Source organism: Notamacropus eugenii, chromosome 2, assembly GCF_028372415.1.
Source record: "Notamacropus eugenii isolate mMacEug1 chromosome 2, mMacEug1.pri_v2, whole genome shotgun sequence".
Taxonomy (NCBI): domain Eukaryota; kingdom Metazoa; phylum Chordata; class Mammalia; order Diprotodontia; family Macropodidae; genus Notamacropus; species Notamacropus eugenii.
In genome coordinates this window covers 224,818,122-224,834,355 of record NC_092873.1, presented here as the reverse complement: position 1 = coordinate 224,834,355, position 16,234 = coordinate 224,818,122, and the positions used below count along the sequence as shown (strand labels likewise).

Sequence of the window (16,234 nt, the reverse complement as noted above, 5' to 3'; positions counted from 1 at the left end):
AATTAACATCAGTGTCTCAGGAAGCTAATAAAACTGCTGGTTTTAATTAATAATTTATAGTAGCAACTCAGAATATTGCACACCTGAGACCACGCCATAGGCACAGTAGCAACTGTCACAATTTACTCTTAAATTACAGCAGAGATCTATGTTTAGTCCTATTGATCTGCTTTGCCCATTTCAAACCTTTTACCATGAGTATGCGTGCACACGCACACACACACACACACACAATCTCAATCAATCAACATGTGTGCCAGGTGCTAAGGATACCAGTACATAGAATAAAACAATCCTTACTCTCAAGGCAGTAATACTTTAATGGAGACATTATAAGAACGTATATAAACATAAATCTATGTGTGTATAAATCATAACTATAAAGAGAATAAATACAAAAATATACAACATAGTTAAATATAAGGCTGTTGAGGGGAACCAGGAAAGATTTCATGTAGAAGATGGTGCTTGAGTTGCCATTTTTATCTAAAGAGAGGGACTCTGTGAGGTGGGGGGTGAAGAGGGAGTACCCTCCAGGCATAGAGAGCAAAAGCACAGATGTGGCAGATGGAGTGCCCATTGTGTGTGAGATCTATTATTGCTGGAAATGTAAAAATATAGAACTCTCTAGAAGGATTTGTGTGGAAATAAAATATTCCATCTAGCTACTCCCTATTAAATAAATGTGAAATATTTAACTGCTTCTGTGGCATAGCACAAGTAAAAAGGCTGAGATATTCATAACATTAGAGGGGCTTTGGAAGTGACATGAGTAATGCCATCACGTGCTAATTTGTTCCAAAGACAAGGAAAGTGGACAGGGAGAAGTACTCTTTCTTTGTGACTACTCCTGACTCCCTCAAGGGCAGCAACAAAAGTCCTTTGTGCAGTCTTGGAATGAGGATTCTACTATAGTCTAGGGGTCCCTTCAGGCAAATTATACTAAATTAGCACATGACTTTTGATAGTGATACTAACAACAACAACTCACATTTTTATAGCCCATTTAAGGTTTGTAAAGCACTTTACATACATTACAATTTTTTGCAATGGTCACTCAGTAAATACTAGTTAATGATTCGACCCTTTTTTTCCTTTACTGAAATTTTACACTAAGAAAACCACATTTTAAGGTGCTATATTAAGTTAAATGACAAATTCCCCTTATATTTTAACCTTCTATACTATGTTTTTGTGTTCTCTTTGCTTTATTCTTAGAAGATTCCAAACTATATAATGAAGAAAGGGTATCACGTTTACTTACAAAGTAAGTAAAAATTTATATCATCAGTCAAAATTACTATGTGTTGAAATTATGGCAAATTTTATTAACAGATGAGGTTTTAAAGGCAAAAGAACATGCTTCTCTTCTGCTTGACTTGCTGTTTGACTGCTGCGTTGGCTTTGAACTAAGGTCGATGAGGATGTGGTGTCATGGAAAGAGGGCTGGATATGGAATCAGAGTATCTGAGGCCAAAACCCCACATTTTGATACTTTATTAGCTCTGTGACCTTGGGTCCAGTCATTCAACCTCTTTCTTAGGCTTTAGGCCTAAGTTTTTTTCATCTACAAAATGAGATGTTTAGACTATTAACTCCCAAGGTCCATTTCAACTCCAAATTTATGATCCTAAGACAATAAAAATAAAATTAATAGAATTTGTGAATTCAACGAACTAATATGCTTTAATTATGCATTAATATGCTTTTGTTTATTTAACAAAAAATAAGGGACGATCCTTCCATGCACTTGAAGGTATGCATAGTATTCTATCGACCTTTGTCTAACAATGCTTCAAGGGAAAAAATGTGATTCCATTTGAGGGAACTGAGGGGAATAGAACAGCAAATGGTTAGTTGTAGGAACTGAGTGAACCACACTACCTCTTATCTTGTGATTCAATACAGGAGCTTGCTTAGTTTCCTTTCTATTTAATTATGAGTCTAGTCCAACTTGTATCTTATAAGAAAACTATATTCAATTGTGGGAACTGGGAGAATATCTTATTGTATTGTTTGGACCTAGGTCTTGTGGTTGAGAAATTGGACTGCCTCTACCTGCAGTTTATAGATCCTTAACTAAGGGTTCCTAACTAGGTGATGCTGACCAGAAATTCGGTCAAATTCAAAGACTGATGCAGTTTTCTCACAATTGTACATCTCAAGCAACCTGTATGTCTTATCTGAAAACTGGCTCCGTACAGATCAATCGGTTATTATTTTCATCTGCCTTTGATTGATAACAGACACTTGGGGGAGTGGGACATGCCTTTTTCTGAATTCAGGGAATTGTACCTGTTCAATTTTTCCCTCCCAACTTGGAAAGTCCTTAATTTTTCATCCAATTGGAAATCAGATTACCTAATGTTGTATTCTTTCTTTTTAATTAACTGAACTTATTTGATTATTTTTAATGTATAAAAGTCCATCTCTCTCTGTATTTGGGGGGAGGAAGAGGAAGGGATCTAGTCCCAATTTGTTAAGCAATTGGCATACATTGCTTAATAAATTGAAATGCTCATAAGCTTGAATCTTTTTTCCCTCATTCACTCCATTTATCACCACCACAGATGCCAATTTTATAATGAATAATAAGGTTCTGATAACTCTTACATACTAAATGTACTATTATTTAAAAATTATAATGAAGTGAATACAGAGCTTAATAACAAATACAGAAAGCTCAAAAGGTTGACCAAAATTTAATGTTCCTCTCTCCCCATAGCCAGATGGGTTCTGGTACAAAGGTCTAAAATGCTGCCTTGGCTTTAATGAAATATCATCAAATGCCCAAGCTCAGGAACTAGGAAATCAAGGCTGAACTAATAGCTCTTAGATGTTGTCTAGGCTATCAAAAACAGATTGTTTTTGATACAGAGGAAATGGTTTTTATTGGAGAATGAGTATGAGGCTCTGTCCACTAGACTCTGCCAAAGCCTTGGGCCCAGGATGTAGAAGATCAAGGTGAGAGTTGAGATAAACTAAGTCTGATTTCTGAAGGTTAATTCCTTAATTATCAAACAGATAACCAAGTTTATGACATATTTCCGGAAGCAGAAACCATTTTCATAATTAGATGAGACAATTCAAAAACAAGTATGAGTCACAGAGCATCATCACCAAAGAAATTTTTTTTTCCTCTTAAGGGCTTAGTGTATAAATTTAGAAATGGTACACTTTATAATAAAGGATCATTTATATTACTTTAGATTCCTGTTTAATGATGTAAAATTGAGAAAGCAAAAAAAGGGAAAGGGAAGAAATACAAAAGGGAATAAATACAAGTTTCAGAGCTGCAAAAAAACCAGCTAAAAATAGCTTTTTACATATAACCAACACATTCACCTTTGCTGACATGTATTATCTCAAAAGTCAATGTTTTCAAGTTTCCCCTTTTCTAAACCTTTAATCAAAGCTACTATGAAGGGGTAAAGCTGACTGGCTTAAGTTTCACCTTCTCTATCATGTAAGGTCAAAGAATAATAGGCATTTAGACTGGATGAGTGAAACCAGGTCTTTTGCCAAGAAAAAATAATTTTATTTTTACTTTTATTTTTATTATGAACTTATTTTTTATTTTATTATGAACTTGACAAACACCAACAAAGGCAAATATTTCCATATGCTAAGAAAAACAGAAAAAAGTGGGTATACAGAAAATGATGAATCTATTACTAGTTTCTTTTTTGACATATATATTAAAATTAACGTAGTAGTGCCCACATTGCTCTGCTTGTCTGTGTCTCCTTCTGAATGTCCTTCTTGTCAAAAAAATAAAATATATGTAGGATATTTGTCCTACATATGTTGTGCATGTAGGTGACATATACATCTCACCTCAGACACTTGACACTCCCTAGCTGTGTGACCTTGGGCAAGTCACTTAACTCCAATTGCCTCATCCTGGGTCATCTCCAGTCATCCTGATGAATATCTGGTCACTGAATTCAGATGGCTCTGGAGGAGAAGTGAGGCTGGTGACCTGCACAGCCCTTCCTCACTCAAAACAAAGTCAAGTGCAGGTCATGTCATTATTTCTCTGAGGGCATGGTCTTATTCGGCAACGAAGGATGAACACACACACACATATACATTCATGTAGATTTGTCCCACCTGCCTTATGTGTTGCTAACCTAGAGGAAATGATTTTTAAGTTCAAACTACTTTCCTGGTCATTATCCTTTAATGGGGAAGGCAAGTCCTAAATTATATTATAAAGGTTGACTCCTTCTCAAATTCTAGTTACATAAAGACCATCACAAATAGTGAACAGAGGACAAACCCACTTATCCATGCTAATAGCAAACAAAAATGATAGAAGTTATGCAGATTAGAATGTACAGAGTGAATGAGCTCTCTCACTGGGAGTGAGATATCTCTGTTCAAACAAGACAGTCCTTGATCTAGCCCAAGAGGAAACTCCTCCAAGCCTCTAGTAAGGCATCTGGAAATTAGAGACATGTCAAGGTATTGGCTCCTCTACTTGTCTGCTTCTTTCCAAATTATTTTCTCTCCCTCCAGGGAACTCCCCCAAAAGGGCCTAGAAATGAAGCTTTCCTCTCCCAAGTGCTAGCCAACTCCTCCCCTTGCCCAGGCAGAGAACAATGAGTACTTATCTCTCCACCAAGAAGGAGAGTTTCATGCAAGTGAATCAGACTTGAAACCTGAGTTATATGTAAACTCTGTTCCCTGTTATGTGCTATAACAGGTGCTACACCCCCATAATAATTATAAAAGCTGGCATTTATATAAGGTTTGCAAAGCATTTCGCTTACAATTTCTTATTTGAAATGCAATCCTTAAATGCATCTGCATTACAGATACTCTTAAAAATTCTCCTTCTCCATCACCGCCCCCCCAAAGTTTGACTCCAAGTACTTAAGAATTTTAAGAACTTTTTCTCTGTGACTACTAAATCAAGCCAAAAACTACAGCATTTTTTCTCATTCCTTTTTTAATTTAATGCTATTATTGATTTTTTTCCTCCCTTGCTCCTGCTAGATTCATCATAAGAGTTGGAAGGACCCTTAGAAGTCAATTAATTCAAGCTATCTGAAGCACTAATCTTTTGTACAACATCTCTAATATGTTCTAGCTTTTGCTTGAAGATCTCTAGGAATGGCAAACTTGCTACTGCCTGAAGTGGTATACTCTATTCTTAGATAGCTCTGAAGAGTAGGGAAGTAATTTCTTATAAGTAGTGTGCTAAAAATCTGTCCTCTCATAAGTTCTACCCATTAGTCTTTGTTCTATGCTATGGGTTTAAATCTTTGAAAGTATCCCATGAGTCACTGCATGTTTTTCACGCACTGCTTACGTCTCTCTGGAAAGCTTACCAAAACCAGATAGGCAGATGGACAGTATAAGGAAGAGATACTGGGCATGATTACTCATACTGATTCTCTATTTGGGTGAGGAATTTGCAGGCACCTCTAGGCACAGACAGCTCTTTGTGATTTGGTTGAGGCAACATATACTTCTTATGGGAAAAAGACTACCCAATAAAGAGGAATAAAAAAGATCGGAAAATATGCAATAAATCTTTGCATTCGTTTTCAAATATAGAATCAGTATAAAATATTTTTAGAGCCAAAAGACAATATTTACGCTTGGGAGCATTCCATCTTCACCTCATAGTCCATCCTTTTCTTCAAGACAGTCCAAATGCGACCTTGTATATGGTCTTTCCTGATCCCTCCAGCATCAATGACCTCCCAGACTACCATGTACTTCCTTATTTGTGGAGGGAGCTAGGTTGCAAAGTGGCTCGGTCTCTTAGACCTGAAGTCAGGAACACCTGAATTCACTTCAGCCTCAGACATTGACAAGCTATGTGATCCTGGGCAAGTCATTTAACTTCTCTTTCTGCTTTAGTTTCCTTATCTGTAAAATGGGAAAAATCGTAGCGCCCACATTCTACAGCTGTCACGAGGCTAAAATGAGATAATATTTGTCGAATGATTTTATAGACCTTAGAATGCCATATAAATGCTAGCTACCATTCTCTTTATGTTTATTCTTTATCTAATTATATCTCTACTTGTTGCCTTCTCCACTAAAATGTAAGTTCCTTGAGAGTAGGGATTATTTTGTTCATTGTATTTATATCCCCAGCACCTGGTTCAATTGTTGGCCCATAGTCAGTATTTAAAAAAATGCTTGTAGATTTTTTAAAATTGCTTATGTCGTACATCAGTTGATTACAGCATGGTTCTTATAAGTCAAGGTTATGGGCTCCATCCAGTCCCCTGACAACGTTCACAGTCGTGGACTGTGCCCTTTAACCCTGACCAACTGTCTCACAAACATTTGCTGTTGGTTGTCAAGGAGACCAGTTGAGAGAATGTGGTAGGACCAGTATAATCAATCCATAGTCTTTACGTGAAAAGCAGCTCAAGTGCTCAGGGTTATTAACATTTTCTTCATATGTAAGAAACACAGCTGACAGCATTTGCTATCTTCTTAAGCTTAAGTTATGACCATGTGAACAGGGTGAGACTCAGTGAACTGTCTAGAGTCACTTAAAATAAATTTACTAGCTAAAATGGAAAATCACTGACAGATTTACCAGGCCACAAATGAAAATGAATAAAAATAGGAGAGTAGAAGCACATGTATAACCTATATCAAATTGCTTACCATTCTTGGAAGAGGAGAGAGGAGGGTGGGACAGGGTGGGGATGAGGGGAAAAAAATTTGGAACTCAATATCTTGTAAAAATGAATGCTAAAAATTTTCTTGACATGCAATTGGGGAAAATAGTATTAAAAAGGTAAAAAAACCCCAGGAGAGCAGAAATAGGAAACATGAGAGATTCGGATAAAAGAGTAAATGTTTTAGAGTAGGAAAAAAACCCAACAACCCAACCACCTCTTTGCCAAACTGCACCATAAAATAATTTTCATTCTTTACAAACCAAACTGGCATACATCTGGAATTTCCTGTTTTAGATTATAGCATGAGTATGAGATTGAAATAAATTTGTTTTCTTATCTTGTCTTTTGGAGAATCACCTTTACTTACCTTTTCTTGGTGTGCCCATTTGGCTTCTCATCAGGAGGCAGCTCAATGATTAGCTGACAGGACTGGGCATGATCAAAGTTGTTTGGAGTCTTTGGTGAGCACTGAGTGTCTAACATGAATACCTGCAAAGAACACATGAGCCCAAATAGACCACTCAATTCTTCCATCCCTTAGCAGAGTTCAATATACATCAATAATATTGATGCTGGTCTAAAACAACTAAGAGTTAAAAGAATATCGACTTTAGCAAATGTCTCCTGTATTGCTGATTTCTATCTATTCTCTTCCCTCGTGAGTTATAACAACCTTACAGGTGCTTGAAAAAGTTGCAGCTGCTTCTCCTAACTCACTCAACAGAAAAGTGAAAAATGATTTAGAAAGAATCCTTACCTATCAGTAAAATTTTTTGAGTGAGAGGCATTACACTCAACACCAGAAGAAACTGCTATAGAAGATGTAATTCCATCCTTGCTTCTCTCTCTCTCTCTCTCTCTTTTTTAAAGTGTTATACCTCCTCCTCCCTGCCCTGTTCTTGCAGTCTTCCTCGGAGAGGTTCTACAAAGATGCCAACACTTCAGGTAGAGGCCTCATGATGCCTGTCACCTAATTTGCCCAGTGAAATGTAAAGTGGCTCATTTGCAGGGGGCTCTAGGGGATGAATATTTTCTACTACTTTTTCTAACTTCTCAGCCATCTCTAAGGCATGTTGTGTCTTTCCTCCCATGTCTCTGCTTTTCCACTTCCACTTTATATATTATCTTCCTCCATTAGAATATAAACTCTGAGTACAGAAACTATGTTGCTTATATGTTTACCACCCAAGTGTAACAGAAGGCCTAGCACAGAGTAAGCATTTAATAAATGATTTGTCTGCTTCTATCGGAGGTTTTTTCCTTTGGTAAAAGAGTTTCAAATTTTTTTATGAAGTCAACAGACACAGTTATGCAGGAGAGATCTCCTCTGTTGTATCTAGTTTTGAGCTAAAGCCAAACAGTGGTTTGATGAGTTTGGTACTGGTGAGTTGAGCCAGTAATTGAGACAGGAAGATTCTGGTCAGGATCTTACTAACAATGGAAAGCAGAGAGCTGCCCAGAGAGTTATTGCAATAAGCTTTCTCAACTTTTCTTACGGACATTTAACTGTTGAAAGTATCCTATTTGGAGAATTGCTCTCCTTTCCCTCAGTATTGGGCCACCTTCTGGGCAGACCACCAGGCTACCAGACCACCCCTCCCTTCTCTGGAAAAAGTCCACAGTACTTACTTGTTGTGCCATGGCTCGGATCCGCCAGTACTCTGCCTCTGCACTGGGGGAAGAAGAGGGGGCTGCCACTCTCACCTGGCAGCCATCACTACTGAAACTCTCATTGCCACTGTGGAAACAGCCCAACAGGTCCTATGAAGAATGACACGGAATGTCATTGGGTGCAATATGGGGCCTCTGTGCTGATTCTAAGTAGTATCATCTCATGTGGGCAAACAAAATTACAAATGCTGTTCAGTCCTTTCTCAGTCACATCCAACTCTCTATGACCTCATTTGGGGTTTTCTTGGCAAAGATGCTACAGTGGTTTGCCATTTCCTTCTCCAGCTCATTCTACAGATGAGGAAACTGAGGCAAATGGGGTTAAGTGGCTTGCCTAGGGTCACACAGCTAGTAAATGAGGTTGGATTTGAACTCATAAAGAGAAGTCTTCCTGATTCCCAGCCCAGTGCTCTATCCACAGTACAACTTAGCTGCTGTGAAGTAACTTTAGCTAATGGAAAAAGGAAAGTTAAGTCAAAGTAAGTCATGTTTTAGGCACAGGGTCTAAGGTCCCTTGTAGGTTTGTGATCCCATGATTCAGTGATCTAGTCTCAAAAACTTTAGTGACTTCATGGTGATCACCAGCAGACAAAGAAACATGGTACAGAGGAAATCATGCTGGGTTTAGAGTCAGGGGAGCCAAGTACAAAATCTGACTCTGCCATTTACTACATTGGGCAAGTCATTTAAGCTTCATGGGCTTTAGTTTCCTCATCCATAAAATAGGGGACGTGGATAATATGACCTTCTCAGAGTCTTCTTAACTCTAAATCAATGGTCCCATGACTGTCTTTCCCATGATGGTTTTACCTTCACTGGTTTTAGTGTGGCAGAGAATGCATCCTGTAGTGCACAGCATGCAAGCCTCCACATTTCTTCAGTGAAAACAGGCCCTGCTGTTACAAGGACATACCTGCCAATAGAAACAATGCCAGAAATGTGAGTCTCTGAGGAGCTCTAGACAACATCTCAACACATTCAAAAGCTTTTCTCCTTTTCCAAGGTAAACAGATAACTGTAGGGGGCTGAATATAACAAATCACCAAACTATTTTCTTCTCTAGGAATTCATTCTATTTATCTTTCTTCAAGGATACTTATCCTAAAAAAGTCATCACTTGACCCTGCTGCCCTCTTGGACTATACCTATTTCTCTGCTTCCTTTCAACATCAAACATATCGAATGAGGGGTCTACAGATATTGCATTGCCTATGGACCCAACTTCTCTTCTTTCCTTCTCTTCTCATGAATTCTCTTATTATCAATTGAAATGATATTTATAAAGCACTTAGTACAGTGCCTGGCACATAGTAGTCTCTTCCTCCTTTCTCTTTTCTTCACTTTCCACCAAGCTGACACTTTTAGCCTACCAGGCCCTCCTTCAAAGGCTCTCCTCCCTTAGTTCCATGACACTATACTATCCTGGTTCAGACCTTGGCATTCTTTCTATACTCTCTCTTGAATACCATGGCTTCAACTTTAATTTCCATGTTTTCTTCATCTATATTTTCATATTTTGCTCTTTCCCAAGCTCCAGTGACATATTTCCAACTTTCTGTTAGACATTTACCATTGAATATAAACACCAAATCATCTTATTATTTTAGAGCTGGAAGAAGTTTGAGATATAAACTAGTCCACCCCAATAATTTTACAGATAACATAAGTGAGACCTGGAGACATGAAGCGATTTTTACCATGATTACACCACTAAGTCACTGGCAGATGGAGGATTCAAACCTGGTTCTACCAACTAATGTAGTCCAATATTCTTTCCCCTTCACCATTTGGTCTGTTCTATTATTTCTACCTAAAAAAAATGAAATCATCATCCTTCCCCCTCCCAAATCCACAATTACTGTGTTGATACCAACCATTCATCCATGTATGAAACCTCAGAATCATCTTTGACTTCTTCCTCTCTTTTTCCCCACATATTTAGTATCATGAAGTCCTGTCATTTTTGCCCTTGAAATCTTTCACTTGTCCTTTCCTTTCCTTATCTTGCCACAATGTCCTGCCTCATATTCTTACCACCTTATACCTAATCTACCCTAATAACCTCCTAACTAATCAATCCAGCCTCTCCCTGTCCCAGACTGTCATAACAGTCAAATTAATCTCTTTACTAGCATGTAACTCTTATGCTAAAAATGACCATTTCCTATATAGGATCATATCTGAGTTCCTTTGGCATGTGCTTCAGAACCTCTACTCTGCCTAGCCTTTCCTTCCCTATGCAAATTCTTCCACCAATCAAACTAGACTATTAGACATGTCTCATACTTTTTGCTCAGTCTTTTCACTTACAGTATTTCTCCTGCCTGTAATACTTTCTTTTTAGCTTATTATCATCTTACCCATTTTTCAATCTTATCTCCTTTCTCACTGAAGTTTATCCTGGCTCCTCAACCTAAAGGAATGTATTTCAAATCACATTTACTACCTTTTTTGTTAGTTATCTTATTTTTTTGCAAGGTAATTGGGGTTAAGTGGCCAAGATATCACAGCTACTAAGCATCAAGTTTCTGATGCTGGATTTGAATTCAGACCTTCATGACTCCAGGGCCTGTACTCTATCCACTGTACCACCTAGCTACCCTGCTAATTATCTTTGAAGTATTTGCATCTTAACCATTAGATGGTGGGGACCTTTTCTTTGTAACCCTTGCATAATTATCATGGAGATTTGACCAGTAGGATGGAAACTCTTTGTGAGCAAAGTAAATTTTTATTTTTGTCTCTGTATGCTCAGCTCTGTCTATAGTGCCTAACACATCAGGAACACTTAAATGCTTATTTAATTGACTAGGTGTTTGGTATTTACTGACTCACTAATCGTTAGAGATGACAGAGAAAAGTTATTAATATATAATCATTTCTTTTTAAATTGCAGAAATAGAATTGTTATTCCTTCTACTCCTTCAATCATTTTTTTCTCCTCTTATTTTTCACATAGAACATCTAATTTGGGTGGGAAACTTTTCTTACCGAATGCAAGAGCAGCCAACTCTGGAGATAGTTTCTGTTGGTTTGGCCACACATGCTACCAGTAACTCGAAGAGATCTTTTAGCATTGTGTTGATCATGTTTTCATACCTAATATCTATGGGACAGAAATACCAGGATTTCACTCAATGGCCCTGGAATATCACATCACTGTAAGGAGAATGCACACAAAAGACCACTTACAGGAAGAAAGAAGGTAGAGAGAGACAAAGGAGGGGAATACGCATGTAGGAAAAGAAGAGAGATAATAGAGCAAAGAAAAGAAGTTACAACCCATAAAAGCTAAGTTAGTCAGTCATCACTTGGCATTTTTATCCTCTGCTTCATTTGTCCCATTTCTAGATATATGTAATACTGTATCTCTCAGAGTAAGGACATGGCCATTCAATAGTGGAAAAATGCCAAGTTCTGTTACACTGTTAAACTTTCCCCTACTAGACTGGTAAGTCAATAAGAACAAGTACTGTGTCTTAGACAAACAGATAGACAAAGATTATTTACTAAGTACTTACTATGTGCCAGGCACTGGGCTAAGAACTAGAGATGCAAAGACAAGATGGTCCCTACTCTCAATGAGCTTATATTCTAATAAGGGAAGAAAAATATATAAAAGGGAGCTTGAGTCTTCAACTAGTTTGTCCCACAGTGCATAGCACATAATACATACTCAATAAATAATTCTCTATTTCAGCAACCTAGGTAGACATTCAATATACTGCATTAAGTTACATTTCATGCATAATCTCTATTTTTTAACATAAAATTTAGGAATAAAAGACACAGATGATACATTTTTATCATTTCTGATATATAAAGTACACTTAAATTCTGCTAATTTACTCTTAGTAGACTTGGTAGAATGCTATCCTTTCAATTTTCATAATCTATACTTCATAAAGTTTCCTAAGACCACCTTACTGTCATCCATATCAAACCAATTTTCACAGTTGTCTTTTGGAGTTAATTTTTTGTCCCTTTCTCTCTCAGTAGAAACTAGGACCCTGAACCTATTTATCTGCTCCTGTGAACAAGGTGACCACTTCCATGTGGATGACACATAGAAATCTTCTACTTTACATGAGCTTTCATCAAGCTAGATGTTTCTTCATTACCAAGTCATACCAAACATGATAAAGACTTGCTAAAAGTCCTCTGTACAGTCAACATCCTCATTCCATTCAGTAGACTGAGGTTTAGAGATATGAAATGACTTGCCCAGGGTCACATCACTAGTAAATGTCTGAGGCAGTAGCTGAACCTAGGTCTTCCTGACTCCAAGTCCAGTGCTGTACCTCCTAGGCCACATTACTTCTCTGCCAGCTCCCCTATACCATTCTGATCTGGGCATGACACTCCCTAGTTGCTTTCCTTCTTTTGCTAGAATTATATAATTCCCCTTAAAGTTACTCCTAATGTATATTCTCCCAGATCTGTACCTTATATAAATTACTTTATCTTCATATATTTTTTTAGTATCCCTAGTGTGTTACCTTTATACAAAACCCATTTGTATGAGAGTTTAAGAAATGCTTTTAGGTGACAATGCTGATAACACTTGCAGTAATACTCAGAAGGAATGGTCTTGATAAGAAAGACACAAATGAAGACTTACTACCTGCATGTATAAAGCTCTGGATATGTTCCACCACCAGTTCACAGGACAAACCAATGGCATGCTTGAAATTAGCTGAGGCAACATCCCAGTAAGCATGGTCTTTATGGCTGCGGCGGAGCCACAGGGACATCACAGGAAGGAGGAGATGTACAACTGCATATATTCCAAATCCTGGTCCTGAAAGAGAAATGTAATTTGTGTTCAGATTTCTTGAGTAAACCCTAAGAAAAGGGAAGATCTTTGCCCTCATTTGAAGTTGCCCCATGTTATTTATAAATCTGAAAATCAAAGTTTGTAGAGAATTCTGCTTTTCCTGAGAGGAACAAAGGAAAAGGAACATTAATAATACTCCAAAAAACATTGCTCATTCCCAAGAATTTTGAAAGGGCTTATTGGGAGGGCTGGAAAGTAACTTTTCTGGTTAATCATTTAACAAGTACTTATTAATCTCTTTCTCTCTCTCATATACATATATGTGTGTGTGTATATGTGTGTGTGTGTGTGTGTGTGTGTGTGTGTATGTATATGCTGTGGCTGATCAGAAATATATGAGCTTGGAATGTTCTACCACAGATTGGGCACAGAGAGTCTGTGTGAATATTTGGAGTGGATACTCCAAATTTGTGCATCCTACATTTCCTTTAAGCTGTTTCAATTCTGCTTTGCTCATAGGGCACAGCACCCTTTCTGATGTGGGCACGCCATGCTGAGTGGTCCTGTGCCAGTGTCTCCCATGTCACGCAATCAATTCCAAAGTTCTTGACACCATCCTTGTATCGCTTCTTCTGACCACCATATGATCACCTGCTCCATGTGAATTATACACACACAGACACACACACATAAATACATATATTCTACATGTTATATCTTGCAATAGAACGTAAACTCTTAAAAGGCAGTGAAAATTTTGTTTTATTCTTTGTGTCCCAAGTACGTAGCACAATACCTGGTAGAAAGAAGGTGTTTAAGAAATACTTGCTAAAAAGCAGATGACTATCAGCTGAGGATTTAAATAAGTTATGGATGTAATGGATTATTATTCTGCTATAAGAAATGATGACTATGATAAATACAAAGAATCATAAGAAGGTTTAGAGGAACTGATACAAAGTTAAATAAGCAGAATCTGGAAAACAATACACACTGTAATTACAACAAAGTAAAGGGAAAGAATGGTAACAACAAAGCAATAGAGCCTGAACCCTCTGAAATTATAATGAACAAACTTGACCCTAACAAAGAGACGAGAATGTACCTCCTTCACTTCTTCGCAAAAATGGGAGACTGTGAGTGTGGATAGTTACATATATTAGGATTTGAAGTATGGTTAGGGTTACTGAATAACTTTTCCCCCCTTCTTTTGTTATAAGTGATGGCTCTTGGGGATGGAGGGATGGACAATAAAATGGGAAGGTGATATAAAAAACAAAAGATATCAATTAAAAAAAAAGTTTGTGGCAGTGAACTGAATGCCTGTATGTATTTGACTCCATTTATTTGGTTTACAAAGCAGGTTTTTAAGATTCAAATGAACTCAGGGGCAAAAGGACATTTAATTAATAAAAATGAGCCAAAATAAATGCAGATAACTATGTAATTCAGTAGGATGTTTGTGTCATGGGATGGAAAGTCTCTATTCTTTACTATTTAAAGTTTTAGATCAGCAATTGCCTTCTTTTCAATATAAATTGATGTAATTTTATTTTTTTACTGAAGAATTACCTAACAAGTTTAGATTATGAGATATTCTTGAGCTTGTGATGACAACAGAATTTTCAGGGTGTCTACTTAAGTAGTATTGCTCCTGTTACTTAACATTTTATGAGTGATCTACATTGTCATGGGAAACTAAGACTGTACTAATCAGGTACTATCTTGAATTCTGAAAGCCAGTCAATCAGGATACAGTCACTGCATGTCAGAAGAAGAACCTGAATTAAAGTCTTTTGAAAACTCTCAGGCTAGCCCTATATCAAATATATCATGCTGCCTTTCAAGAATTGTAAGAATAATTAGTTAAAATAGGAAACTAATAGTTTGCAGGGCAGTTAGGTAACACAGTGGACAAACCGCTGGACCTGGAGTCATGGAAGACATCATCCTGAGTTCAATTCCAGCTTCAGGGACTTGTTAGCTACATGACTTCAGGCAAGTCACTTATACCTATTTGCCTCAGTTTTCTCATCTGTAAAATGAGCTGGAGAAGGAAATAGCAAACCACTCCAGTATCTTTGCTAAGAAAACTCCAAATGGGATCATGAAGATTCAGACATGACTGAAATGACTGAACAACAAAAACACGTATCTTATTTGAATTTCACAACCATGGGCAGCCAGCTGATACAATGGATAGAGTGTTAGATCTGGAGTGAAAAGTGACTCAGCAATAATAATTGGTAGTCAGGGGTGAGTTCCTCCTTGTTTTCCTGAGTTGGTTGTCCTCATTCCCTATATATCAGATTCCCCAGCAGTGACCTTTTGCTGACATCCCAGTTTCTCTTTCTCTTCCTGTCCCCTAACCAAGAGAGTGCTTCTTGCCACTTGTCCCAGGCTTAAAAATTGTGAGACTTTCCATTGACACAAAAAGTCATAACTATTGTTCTGACTGAATATCAGCTTAGGAACATTAATATACTAGCTATAGGCTCTTTTGTAAGGCCAACATCAATAGGTGTACCTTGCTGAAACCCAATAACATAGAATACACATATGAAGACACAGATGCAGATATTTACCAGGTACTTTGGTAACATCTCTCAAGAGCTCAAAGAGTAAATCCAGGGTAGGAGGTTGGTGCTGTCGAGGACAATTGGATACAGCAGCCGTCAGCTGTTCTAGAAGGATGATCCAAACTTCTATAAGACCTAGAAACACAGAAACATACTAACCATTAAACACAGTAGGAACACTGAAAAGAATTCCTTTCAAATCAGCAATGGTTTATATTGAATACTTATTAAATATAAAGTCATTATAATCCAGCATCTTTAAATAAAGACTTAGTAGAATATGTAGATTTCAAAAGAGTAAAGCTCATGAAGTTCAATGTTTAATTTGAATAGCTTTAAGCTTTAATAGCTTAAAATTGCACTAAGACTTTTAGAACATACTCTAGATGAAAAAAAGCATTAAAAGGAAGTTGAATTCAAATTAATTGTAGTGACTAGTCTTGGTCCCAGAGATGACAATGGAACACACTTTTCTTCTCATGGCAAGGGTGGAATGTTTCAGATACTTTGGACTAGGTCGCTATTGGTTAGTTTGGTTTAATATATAAAGG

General features: G+C 37.3%; 1 protein-coding gene across 9 annotated transcripts in view; it reads right to left on the bottom strand.

Annotated features, from left to right (window-relative positions):
* The window catches only part of ARFGEF3 (ARFGEF family member 3), a 220,633-nt gene that overhangs the window by 13,208 nt on the left and 191,191 nt on the right, over positions 1-16,234 (bottom strand). For 7 of the 9 annotated variants that reach the window (XM_072643438.1, XM_072643432.1, XM_072643433.1 and 4 more), the window contains 6 exons: positions 15,690-15,818; positions 12,949-13,128; positions 11,319-11,433; positions 9,138-9,240; positions 8,286-8,417; positions 7,024-7,145 (listed from right to left, as the gene is read on the bottom strand). In XM_072643438.1, the coding sequence (XP_072499539.1) occupies positions 7,024-7,145; positions 8,286-8,417; positions 9,138-9,240; positions 11,319-11,433; positions 12,949-13,128; positions 15,690-15,818 (781 nt within the window). The remainder of the gene's footprint in view (positions 1-7,023; positions 7,146-8,285; positions 8,418-9,137; positions 9,241-11,318; positions 11,434-12,948; positions 13,129-15,689; positions 15,819-16,234) is intronic. The other 2 variants (XM_072643434.1, XM_072643437.1) reach the window with 1 other exon arrangement.